Genomic DNA, 13,439 nt, shown 5'->3' with positions numbered 1-13,439 from the left:
ATGTTAGAAGATTTACTGAGGACGTGCGTCCTAGATCATGTAGGCGCATGGGATGAGATCCTGCCGCTAGTGGAGTTCACGTATAACAACAGTTTCCAGGCGAGTATTGGAATGGCGCCGTTTGAAGCACTCTATGGGAGGAAATGTCGAACGCCACTTTGTTGGTTCAAGGAAGGAGAGCACGTACTGACTGGACCTGAGCTTATCCAGCAAACGACCGAGAAAGTCAAGCAAATCCAAGAGAGGTTGAAGACGTCTTTGAGCAGACAGAAGTCGTACGCAGATAAGAGGATAAGACCGTTGGAATTCGCTGCAGGAGACCATGTGTTCCTTCGACTCAATCCAATTACTGGTGTAGGACGAGCCGTTCGTCCAAAGAAGCTGTCTCCCAAATTCATTGGGCCGTACCAGATCCTGAGGAAGATCGGACCAGTAGCATACGAGCTTGCATTGCCGCCCCAGCTATCCAACCTTCATCCCGTTTTCCACGTCTCTCAACTTCGGAAATATATAGCAAATCCATCACATGTACTGGAGTTAGAAGACATTCAGCTACGCTCCGATCGAACATTAGAATTGCATCCAGTTCGTGTAGAAGATAGCCGCACCAAGTACTACAAGGGCAAGGAAGTCCGCTTGGTGAAGATGGTGTGGGACGCTAAGACGGGTGATTCAACGTGGGAAGTTGAGAGCGCCATGAAGGACTTGTACCCAACTCTGTTTCTGGGTGAGTCTTTAATTTTCGAGGTCGAAAATTTTTGTAGATAGGTGGAATGTGAGATCTCGGTAAATTAAAAACGTAATTAAGGGTCAAATCAGCATTTATTACGCTGCTGAATCACCTGGCTGCTTCCATGAATGCGCCGCGTCACACACCAGTGCATTAAAAACGCACCAAACTCTGCATGCACACACGCCACTTGTCACGTTGGAAGCTTCCGTTTCAGAGTTTGGTATGCAGGTGTCCGTTTGGGAGACGTTCGTTCAAACGAATGTGAGTTAAACAAAATCAGATTTTCGAAAACCCTTCCACTCACCTGCATCACTCACCTTCTTTCTCTGAAACCAAACCTTTCATCTTCTCCAACTTCTCTCTGAAACCAGTCACCTTCCCTCTACTGCAACTCCTCATTTTCTTCTCCGATTTCAATTTCAGAACCATAGGAACGTTTCTGGAGACACGAACGTTAGTCTGGACCGAACAGAATTTGATTCTAAGCTGGTAAGTTTCTTCCTCTAGTAGTTCGTCCATTAGGGTTTCATTCTAAACCATGTCTTCAGTTCATGCATGGACTGTTTCTGAGCAATCTCTGATTTTGGTGTTTAGATAAAGGGTTAGATTTAGTAGAAGGAACTTAAGTGGCTGTTGCGCATAGAAGAGCTGTAGTTGAACGTGTGGAAGTCATATTTTAGGGCGTACACTGCTATCCAAGTAAGGGAAGCTTATATGTTTAATTTATACTTGCATGTTGTGTAATCTGGATTGCATGTATGAAAAGTATGAAGTTTGAGCTGTTAGGGACGTTTACTGATATCTGGTATGAATTCTGGTTTTGATTGATCTGTCATGAACGAGCACTGCTTGTATGTATTGAATACGTTGTGGACTTTGATTGAAATGCATGTTGATTTGATTACGTATGAATGGAGTATGGTTATTGTATAGTTGGAATGATTAAAATGATGAGATCTATATGATGATGATATTTAAGGTGAATTAAATCTGGAATGAAAGTTATAAAGTTTATAAATTTGAAATCTGGAAGAATTTTCTAAGGTTGAGAAATCTGAAATTTTATTCATCCCCTTTGATAAATGACGCTCGTCACTGTACGGTCTTAAACCGTTCGGTTTCCCCTTAAAATAACATAGAATGGGATTCCTTCATTTGGAAAGAATTATGCTCGTGAACGAGCGTCCCCATTTGAATGTTTGAACGTTCGGCCTAATGTCGAGCGTTCGTCTTTGATAGCGTTCGGCCTTATGTCGAGCGTTCGTCTTTGATAGCGTTCGGCCTTATGTCGAGCGTTCGTCTTTGATAGCGTTCGGACTTATGTCGAGCGTTCGTCTTTGATAGCGTTCGGCCTTATGTTGAGCGTTCGTCTTTGATAGTGTTCGGCCTTATGTCGAGCGTTTGTCTTTGATAGCGTTCGGCCTTATGTCGAGCGTTCGTTTTTAATAGCGTTCGGCCTCATGTCGAACGTTCGTACTAAATATCGTTCGGCCTCATGTCGAACGTTCGTCCTTATTATTAATTCCTTAACGAACGTAAATAGCGTTCGTCCAAATATTTCAATATTCATTCTCTTACGTTCGTTCAAATACTGACATCAGTTCAGTATATACCAAATTTTACAAATAAAATTTCTAAGTCTTATTGAGTATTCTTCTTATATTGAATCTGGTCCAAGGTAATCATTTTGAAATCTTCTAAGTACCAATACACTTCAAATTGAGTCAATGCATTTAACTGGTCAAACAGAGAGTCACGTCTGTCCGTCCAGTACTATATTTGAACGTTCGTCCTATTTCTTCAAAGGACTGAACGTTCGTTCTCTTGTACTCTTAAAGTTAAAGATGAAATTGATTATGAATTATGATAAATTACAGTGCGAACAATATAAGAAGCGAAGTTATGATGTTGGTATTTGAACGAGCGTTCCAAGGAGGAACGACTCTGATTTTTATATTGAATATTAAATTTGGTAAAGTATGACTGTGGATGAGTTAAGACTCGTTGTCCATCCTGATGTTCCGTGAATACTATCTTCATGTAGAGGAAGTATGTCATGTGTGGGAACGGCAGGAGGTCCTTAGTCCATAAGTTAACATGGGCGACGTAAGAACGGACTTACCTCGAGTGGCAGCTGTTTGGTGTATCCCAGTTACTACATCACTCGGGTGCAAGGACGCTTGTAACTACACAGATTCATACAGTCCGGACGGTCGGTCTAGTATTGGTATATTCATGTGTTGATTGATGTTATATGTATATGTGCTGAACGTGTGTTTGTTTGAATAGAAATGTTGAAGTATGAATTTAAATATTATAAGCTTACCCTTGCGTTTCCATTGTGTTGTCCACTGTCCATGTACGTTCGTCTTGTCTTGCAATGATCATCCGTGTGGATGTGAGCAGATGGTGGAGCATCTCTTGAAGAAATGCTGGAAGAAGAAAATTTGGAAGATGCAAATCTGGTTGAGGTAGAAGTCAAGGCGGAGCCTTAGAGCGCTCGTTAGAGTAGTGATGTAAATGGTAGAATAGTTGGACGTGCGGTTAAATGTTTTGTAAAACCGTTCGTCCTGTTTATCACTGAATTATATTTTGAGCGTACGTTCTTCTGTACTGACGCCGTTCGGCTTCTTTTTAACCTGTGTTAATGCAAAGACTGTTTATGTTACTGTTAATTGTAATTAATTCTGAATTATAGTAATTACTGTATTTTGGGATGTTACAATATGCCATTTATAAACATGGTACCTAAGGATAATGATAACTCACTTATTGATTCCAAATTTGCATAACTTATTTAAGAAAATAATAACTCACCACTTACATAAACTTTTAATGACATAAAACCATTCTTTATGAATTGAGATTAGCACTTTTTTCTTCTAATTATTTAAGAAATTTAAAATGTAGACCCTCGATTTGAATACCATCTTTGACCCAAACATCTCGAACTTTACAACCTATACCTTAGCAAAGCTTCCACCCTACTTCTAGCATTGTTAATCTTTTTTCTTTCTTGTCGGCGTGCACGCATGGGTTTTATATAATTGAACAAAGGACACACACCAAAACCATCACAAGAAAAAAAATAAAATAAAACAAAAACAAAGAACAAAAAGGTTGTACAACACTATGTTTTGATTTTTTATTGTGTGTTTTTTACTCGCTAGTACAACAAAAATTATGACACCAAAAAAAAACAAAAAACAAAAGATTGTACAATGTTGATGAAACAATTTTGATTCTTAATTATATTTTTTGTGTTGTTTATCTAATGAACCTTAAAAATACATTAACTTATATTAATTTTTATATTTTAAAGCATATTAAAAACTTTTTTAATGTATCAAAATAAATATATTTTAAAAACACTAGAGAAGGAGAGTACAAAAAACATACGAGAGAATGGATACTTGAATTACAAGAGAAACCTCTGCAAAATGACATGGCATTGCATCATGTTGTACATTTTTAAATGAAGGGAGGTTCTACCCAACAGATAAGTACATAATTAAGTTTCTATTCTAAGACAAACAAAAGTGAAGAAAGACCATATCGTTACATTAAACTTTACTTCACTTTTTGTTTTTTTTTTCTTTTCTGGTTAGTGCTAATTCACAAGAAGTTTGATGAAATCAAAGGGTGTTCATACAGCGATGGTACAGCAAGTATTGTTAATGGGTTGGCCTCTTGCCATGCCAAGAAGCTTCATCTCCTTTGTTGCAGGATCCTCAAGCATTAGAACCTTGTCCTTGTCTCTCACCCCAACCATGTGAAGGAATTCACTGTCCTCCCTCTCTTTGCCCTTGAACAGAAGCCTCTGCTCTCTGGGATCCAAATTTGTCACCAGTGACAAAATCAGTTTTAGTTCCCCTGCAAGTTTTTATCATTCACAAATTAGTATCAAAATCTCTGTGGTCTCTCCAATTTTCAAGAAATGAAAAGTTTAATCATTTCTGATCTCTGATTTAGAGAACTTATTCTCAGTATCTTATCTGATTTAATGATTCATCCCTCTATCCACCCTTATGAATTTTTGTTTTGGTCTCCAACTTTTAGAATGTTATATATATATATATATATATATATATATATATATATATATATATATATATATATATATATATATATATATATATATATATATATATCATTAATCACCATACATTAATTACCTTTGTCTGAAAGGGGAAAAGGATTAAAGGTCAAGTATTTTAAAGAGAAATACCAAAAAGAAAAAAACTAATGATTTCAAAGTCAACATTATAAACCAAAATTTTGAATCTTTTTTATTAATAAAAACACCCTTTTAACTAAAAATGAAAATTTGGAGTAGACTTTGAAAAGGGTATGCATGAACAACAAATTGATAAGAAAAAACAAATTTCATTAGGGAAAACTTTAAGGAGATTGTTGACCAATAAACTAAAAACATTTTATATAAAAGAAACTTAATTAATACATTTTTTAAACCCAAAACTTTGAAGTAACAGATGTTTGAATCTTTTTTCTTATATATATAATGTGAAACCAAACTCAATAAAAGTATTTGTAACTAAAATGATATTTCATTAGAAGAGCATTACCAAAAGTTGAAGTGGCATCAATGGAAATGTCATGCCATTGTGAGACAGTGGAGACTCTAACAGCAATGACTCCCTCTCCAGAACTTTGGTTATTATTACTCTCCCTCTTCTGAACAAGCATGCCACCAGGCCTAAGTTCCCACTTGATTTCACCATTGTTTTTGGCATCCTTTTCTGGGGATGATGCTGCTCCTTTGCTGCCATTGTTGCCAAGCTTGGAGCTGCTTCTTGAAAACCTCTTTGACCTCAACTTCATCATCTTTCTCACACTCTTTGATCTCTTCTTTGGTTTGGAAAGTGAAGGAGCAAAGAGAAGGTGATGAGGTTAGGCCCTTATATAATAGAGGGAAAGTGTTGAAAAGGCTGAAAGAAGAACATGAATAAAATAGAAGCCGCCCTAGTGTTGCAAAAAAGCAAGAGTTGAAGGAACACATGGGGAGACATTGGACAATATGGGCAAATTGTCTTTTCTAGGGCACATGGGGAGTTAGTGGGTGCTTAGCAACATATTCATTTAATTGCTTGATTGGTGGGCCAAAATTAACAATGCCTTTCAATTTGGTTCTTTTATTTTTTTCTTTCTCTTCTTGGCTCAAAACAATCAGTGTACCTTAATTAATGCTGAACAAGTGTCATAAGTCTCATCACTCTAACTACACCTCTTAAAGAATCACAAAGAGTTACGTAATCACTCAATAAATTCTTTTATTGGAAATCATAATTCGAATGAATTAACTCATTAAATTGCTTAAAAGATTCATTAAATGTTCATTAAGATAAGAATATGTACGATCTATTTTTAATTAAACTTTTATGATAACCTTTTCTGGTTAGTGCTAATTAACAAGAAGTTTGATAAAAATAAATTTATATATTTTATATTATTAAAATTAAATTATATATATATATATATATAATTAGTAATATGATAAAGAATATAAATTTATATTTTTAATATATTGATATTTCTATTTAATTTTAAATTTTTTAAGTTTTGGTTTTAAATTTTTTCTTTCTTATTCAATATATTAATGTTTTATGTAACATCCCAAAATACAGTAATTACCATAATTCAGAATTAATTACAATTAACAGTAACATAAACAGTCTTTGCATTAAAATTAGGATTTAAAAGCCGAACGGCATCAGTACAAAAGAAGGCGCATAAACGCAGGCCATGAGAAATCTGAAACGAACGTTCTTAAATGTATAGAACAACGTACGACAAAATAAAAAAAATTTGAAGCTTAAGACGAACGACCTTACAAAATACTTGGCTGAACGTTTAAACTACACTAACGTTCACAGATCTATTCTAACGAGCGCTCTAAGGCTCGGCCTTCACATCAACTTCCACCAGATTTGTTTCATCCAAATTTTCTTCTTCCAGCATTTGCTCAAGGGATGCATCACCATCTGCTCACATCCACAACGGATGATCATTGCATTTTGACAAGACGGATTAAACATGGACAGTAGACAACACAATGGAAATGCAAGGGTAAGCTTATAATATTTAAATTCATACTTCAACATTTCTATTCAAACAAACACACGATCAACACATATACATATACATCAATCAGCACATGAATCTACAAATACTAGACCGACCGTCCGGACTGTATGAATCTGTGTAGTTACAAGCGTCCTTGCACCCGAGTGATGTAGTAACTGGGATACACCAAACAGCTGCCACTCGAGGTAAGTCCGTTCTTACGTCGCCCATGTTAACTTATGGACTAAGGACCTCCTGCCGTTCCCACACATGAATACCCCCTTCTACTTGAAGAGGCGTATCACGGAACATCAGGATGGACAGCGAGTCTTAACTTATCCACAGTCATACTTTACCAAAGTTAATATCCAATATAGAAATCAGAGTCGTTCCTCCTTGGAACGCTCGTTCAAATATCAATATCATAACTTCATTTCTTAAATCGTTCTCACACCTTAACTCTTTCATAAATTCACATTTTCATTCTATGTTCCACTTTCACAAAAAGACGAACGTTAATTAACTGTATGGACGAACGCTATTTGATATCAGATAATTATTCAATTGTACGAGCGCTTGAGAGGAGACCTTGCGCGATTTAGAACGAACGTTTGATACAAGACAGAACGAAATTAAAGACGAACGCTCGACATGAGGTCGAACGCTCTTAGAGACGAACGCTCGACATGAGGTCGAACGCTCTCAAAGACGAACGCTCGACATGAGGTCGAACGCTCTCAAAGACAATCGCTCGACATAAGGTCGAACGCAATTCAAGGACGAACGCTCGACATGAGGTCGAACGCTATCAAAGGCAATCGCTCTACATAAGGTCGAACGTAATCAAATACGAACGCTCGACATGAGGTCGAACGTCATTGAGGACGAACGTTCGACTTAAGGCCGAACGTCACGTATTTATAAAGTTTCAAATATTTATCTAAACTGAGCTGAACCGAACGCTCATTCACTAAAATGGGGACGCTCGTTCTTGAGCAGAATTCATTCCGAATGAATAAATTCCAAACTGTTATTTTAATGAAAACCGAACGGTCTAAGACCGTGCAGTGACGAGCGTCATTTATCAAAGGGGAAGATTTAAAATTCCAGGTTTCCTAAGTTTAACAGAATTTTCCAGATTTCAAATTTATAAACTTTATAACTTTCATTCCAGATTTAATTCACCATTAACATCGTTCTCATACAGATTTCAACATTTTAATCATTCCAACTCTACCATAACCATACTCCATTCATCCATAATCAAATCAACATGCGTTTCAAACCACCAATAATATATACAATCCATGCAAACAGTGATCGTTCATGACAGATAAATCAAAATCAGAAAACCAGATTCCATAACAGTGGTCAACCATACAGCTCAAACATCATGCAGTTCATACATGCACAATAACAGTGATCATCCATACAACTCAAACCTTATATTTTTCATTCATACAACTCAGATCATACAACATACAGTATAAATTAAATATATAAGCTTCCCTTACCTGGATAGCAGTGAACTTCCAATAACAAGATTTTAGGTTTTCCTCTAACCACGTCTTACACCCAGGCTTCGCTCAACAGTTCCCACGTAAATCTAAGACACCAAAAATCAACATAATTCAGACCTAGAACTCATGCATGCAACCAAAACCAGGGTTCGCATGAAACCAGAGGAGACGACGTGTAGAAAGGAAAACTTACCAGTTCCGATCCAAGTTCTGTTCGGTCCAAATGAAAGATCACAGCAGGACGAACGTTCCTATGGTTCTGGAAAGTGAATCGGAGAAGAAGAAGATGAGTTACAGAAGAGAGAAGGGCAACTGGTTCTAGAGAGAGAGATCAGAGAAAATGGAAGATTTTAGGTTTCAGAGAAAGAAGGTGAGTGATGCAGGTGAGTGGAAGGGTTTTCGAAAATCTAATTTTTGTTTAACTCACATTCGTTTGAACGAACGTCTCCCAAACGGACACCTGCATACCAAACTCTGAAACAGAAGCTTCCAACGACAAGTGGCGTGTGTGCATGCAGAGTTTTGTGCGTTTTTAATGCACTGGGACGTGTGGCGCGGCGCATTCATGGAAGCAGCCAGGTGATTCAGCAGCGTAATAAATGCTGATTTGACACCTAATTACGCTTCTAATTTACCGGGATCTCACATTCCACCTATCTACAAAAATTTTCGACCTCGAAAATTAGAGACTCACCCAGAAACAAATTAGGATACAAGTCCTTCATGGCGCTCTCAATTTCCCACGTTGAATCACCCGTCTTAGCGTCCCACACCATTTTCACCAAGCGAACTTCCTTGCCCTTGTAGTACTTGGTGCGTCTATCTTCAACACGGACTGGATGCAGTTCTAACGTTCGGTCTGGACGTAGCTGAATGTCTTCTAACTCCAGTACGTGTGTCGGATTTGCTATATACTTTCGAAGTTGAGAGACGTGGAAAACGGGGTGAAGGTTGGATAGTTGGGGCGGCAATGCAAGCTCGTACGCTACGGGTCCAATCTTCTTCAAAATCTGGTACGGCCCTATGAACTTGGGAGACAGCTTCTTTGGTCGAACGACTCGTCCTACACCAGTAATTGGATTGAGTCGAAGAAACACATGGTCTCCTGCAGCGAATTCCAACGGTCTTCTCCTCTTATCTGCATACGACTTCTGTCTGCTCAAGGACGTCTTCAATCTCTCCTGGATTTGCTTGACTTTCTCGGTCGTTTGTTGGATGAGCTCGGGTCCAGTCAGCACTTTCTCTCCCTCTTGGAACCAGCAAAGTGGTGTTCGGCATTTCCTCCCATAGAGAGCTTCAAACGGCGCCATACCTATGCTCGACTGATAGCTATTGTTGTACGTGAACTCCACGAGTGGCAAGACTTCATCCCATGCGCCCAAGTGGTCTAGGACGCACGTCCTCAGTAAATCTTCCAGCGTCTGGATGGTACGTTCAGACTGGCCGTCCGTTTGTGGATGATATGCTGAACTCATCTGCAGCTTGCTTCCCAATTCACCTTGTAAGGATTGCCAAAACCGAGATGTAAATCTCGTGTCTCGGTCAGAAACTATGCTTGAAGGCACTCCATGCAGACGAACGATCTCAATTATATACAATTTGGCCAAATTAGTCATTGACATCTTCAAGTTCACGGGCAGGAAATGGGCGCTCTTCGTTAGTCTGTCCACGATCACCCAGATTGAATCGTGATTTCTGACTGTGCGTGGTAGATGAGTCACGAAATCCATAGATATGCTATCCCACTTCCATTCGGGAATTTCCAACTGTTGAAGCAATCCGCCAGGTCTTTGATATTCTGCCTTCGCTCGTTGATAGGTCAGACATGATGCCACAAAACGAGCGACATCACTCTTCATTCCAGGCCACCAAAACGATTTCCGGAGGTCTTGATACATCTTAGTCATACCCGGGTGCATGCTAAGACGGCTGTGATGAGCTTCCTCCAAAACGATCCGTTTCAGCTCGCCATCGTTAGGAACGCACGTCCTACCCTGGTAACGCAGCATGCCGTCCGTTCCTGTATTGAACCACTTGGCTCGATCCGTACCGAGCGCGCTTAAGATCTTCACCAGCTCTTCGTCCTCTCGCTGTTTCATTCTGATTCGGTCGAACACATTGCTAGATATTCTAAGGTTACAACACTTGATGCTGCTCGGTTCTAACTCAAATTGTAACCTTAGATCTCTGAAACTCTCCACCAAGCTAAGCTCGCGCACCATCATAGACGACATATGCACCACTTTTCTGCTTAGGGCGTTTGCTACCACGTTCGCTTTTCCTGGGTGATAGAGTAGTTCGAAGTCATAATCCTTCAAGAACTCAAGCCACCTCCTCTGCCTCATATTCAACTCCTTCTGATCAAAGAGGTACTTGAGACTCTTGTGATCACTGAAGACTTGGAACGCGGATCCATACAAGAAATGCCTCCAGATCTTCAGCGCAAAAACGACCGCTGCCAACTCCAGGTCGTGCGTCGGGTAATTCCTCTCGTGAATCCTCAACTGCCGAGACGCATAGGCTACCGCTCGCTTCTCTTGCATCAAAACACAACCCAGACCTTGATGAGAAGCGTCGCAATAGACTTCAAACGGTTTAGACGTATCCGGAATAACCAGCACTGGGGCGCTCGTAAGCTTCACCTTCAACTCCTGAAAACTGGCCTCACAACGATCGGTCCAAGCGAACGGCTGATCTTTACGGGTCAATTGAGTTAGCGGCGCTACTATCTTAGCAAAACCTTCAATGAAACGTCTGTAGTAGCCCGCCAGTCCAACAAAACTACGTACTTCCGTGACCGAACGCGGACTCTCCCAATCCAGTACCGCTCGCACTTTCGCTGGATCCACCGAGATGCCTCCAGCCGACACCACATGACCCAAAAACTGAATCTCCTTCATCCAGAATTCACACTTAGACAACTTGGCATATAATTCTTTCTCCCGCAACACTCCAAGTACAAGTCTAAGGTGCTCTTCATGCTCGTCTTCGGTCTTGGAATAGATGAGGATATCATCTATGAAGACGACCACAAACTTATCCAAATAAGGCCTGAATATGCGGTTCATGTACTCCATGAACACGGCTGGAGCGTTCGTTACTCCAAAAGGCATCACTACATATTCATAATGCCCATACCGTGACCTGAATGCTGTCTTCTGGATGTCATCTTCTTTAACCCTAATTTGATGATATCCGGACCTCAAATCAATCTTCGAGAACACTGCAGCCCCATGTAGTTGATCCAGCAAGTCATCTATCCTTGGCAAAGGGTACTTGTTCTTGATGGTCAGCTTGTTTAATTGCCTGTAGTCAATACACAACCGAGAGCTGCCATCTTTCTTCCTTACTAACAGCACGGGCGCTCCCCAAGGTGATACGCTCGGCCTAATGAATTTCTTCTCTATCAACTCCTCAATCTGCTCCTTTAGTTCAGCTAACTCCGCAGGCGACATCCTATATGGTTGAACTGAGATGGGAGCCGCTGTAGTCACCAAATCAATCGTGAACTCCACTTCACGCTGAGGGGGAAGTCCAGGGATCTCTTCCGGAAAAACGTCCGCAAACTCGTCCACAACCGATCGTCCATTACCGTTTCTAGTGGACGATCGTTCTTCTACCATTTCTCTGGATTCCTGATCCTCGTGAGTCATAATCAGGAAACAGCTGGCGCCTTCCATAATGTCTTCTTTCAGCTGACCGAGCGTCACTGAAAGAACTTCTTCTTCTTCACCAGGGAAGATCAACTCCTTCGCTCCACAATCAATAAGAATACGATTGGCAGCCAACCAATCCATTCCTAAGATCACCTCCAAACCTTGAAGAGGTAAGCAGATGAGGCTAACCTTAAACTTACGTCCCTCCACTTCTGTAGGACACTTGACGCACATAGTGGACGTCCTAACCTCACCAGCTGCTGGGGTAGACACCACCAGATCACACAACATCTCACTCACTTTTAATCCTAGTTTTTCAACACACGCCTTCGAGATGAAGGAGTGCGTCGCCCCCGAATCAAACAAAGCACAGCATGATCTACCATACAGCATGCATTCACCAATTACAAGGTTACCTGAGCTAGCTGCCTCCGCGCTCGTTATAGCATATACTCGCCCACTAGCTTGGGCTCGTCCTCCTCTCGCCTGATTCCTTCCAGCATTGGGTGGCCTCATCACCGCACGCCCACTCATATTGCACTCGTGATCCAAGTGCCCGCTTCTCCCGCAACGATTGCATTGCTTTACCCCCACCAATTGAGGGCATGAAGACCTATAATGTGGCCCTCCACACCGGAAACAAACAACACCTCCCTGCCCAGACTGTCCGACAGGAATTACTGCTTGAGATCCGCTCGTCTGAGAAGACTGATTTGGACGAGCGTAAGGAGGTCTCCTCTGTACAGCACCTCCCCTGGACACCACCGGTCCTCTACTCACTTGTTGCGACCTCTTCTGACGTTCCGCTTCTGCCATGTTCCTCTCCAAAACCTTGGCTCTCTCAACCATAGCGGGAAACGTCCGGATACACAAACTGGATATCAACACTTTCAAGTCGCTCCGCAATCCGTTTTCAAACTTTCTACACTGCCATACTTCACTTGTGGCCATGGTATTGAATCTGACGAGATGCTTGAACTTATTGGTGTATTCGGAAACAGACATACCTCCTTGAACCAGTTGTAAAAATTCCACTTCCTTCGCAAACCGAACGCTGTCCGGAAAATATTCTTCATAAAACTTAGCCCTAAACACTTCCCAAGTGACTGGCTGTCGTGCGTCTGCGAGAATGGCTCTCGCGCTCGTCCACCAATGACTCGCTTCTCCCGTCAACAGATACTCCGCGTACGCTAATCTATTCTCGTCTGGGCATCTCTTGGCATTGAAAATTTTCTCTATATCTCTTAACCATTGATCTGCTTCATCTGGGAGACCCTTCCCACTGAACTTAACCGGATGATGTTGGAGGAAACTCTCCAAGCTCCATTCAGCATTTGGTTGAGCAGCGTTTGAAGAGGATGCTCCAGACGCACCTCTAGTTGCTGCAAGTATCTCCATCAACTGCCTCTGCGTGGTCTCAGAATTCGCACGAGAGGCCTCCAGACT

General features: G+C 40.8%; 1 protein-coding gene across 1 annotated transcript; it reads right to left on the bottom strand.

Annotated features, from left to right (window-relative positions):
- Window positions 1-4,129: 4,129 nt before the first annotated feature.
- Window positions 4,130-5,697, bottom strand: LOC108345294 (BAG family molecular chaperone regulator 2). Its single transcript, XM_017583883.2, has 2 exons — window positions 5,320-5,697; window positions 4,130-4,606 (listed from the first exon to the last, which is right to left on the bottom strand). Exons 1-2 carry the CDS (start codon window positions 5,576-5,578, stop codon window positions 4,380-4,382), a joined length of 486 nt encoding a protein of 161 aa, XP_017439372.1. The 5' UTR covers window positions 5,579-5,697; the 3' UTR covers window positions 4,130-4,379.
- Between the last annotated feature and the right edge of the window lie 7,742 nt (window positions 5,698-13,439).

This window comes from Vigna angularis, chromosome 8 (genome assembly GCF_016808095.1).
Source record: "Vigna angularis cultivar LongXiaoDou No.4 chromosome 8, ASM1680809v1, whole genome shotgun sequence".
In the NCBI taxonomy this organism is placed as follows: Eukaryota; Viridiplantae; Streptophyta; class Magnoliopsida; order Fabales; family Fabaceae; genus Vigna; species Vigna angularis.
Note: the sequence above shows the minus strand (reverse complement) of the source record. Positions and strands in the feature narration are given on the sequence as shown.

Excerpts from the sequence above, each read along its gene's own strand:
- LOC108345294 (XM_017583883.2), bottom strand. The coding sequence starts at position 5,578 with ATGATGAAGTTGAGGTCAAAGAGGTTTTCAAGAAGCAGCTCCAAGCTT. Across the intron at positions 4,607-5,319 it reads TGATGCCACTTCAACTTTTG|GGGAACTAAAACTGATTTTG; the intron begins GTAATGCTCTTC and ends AAAAACTTGCAG.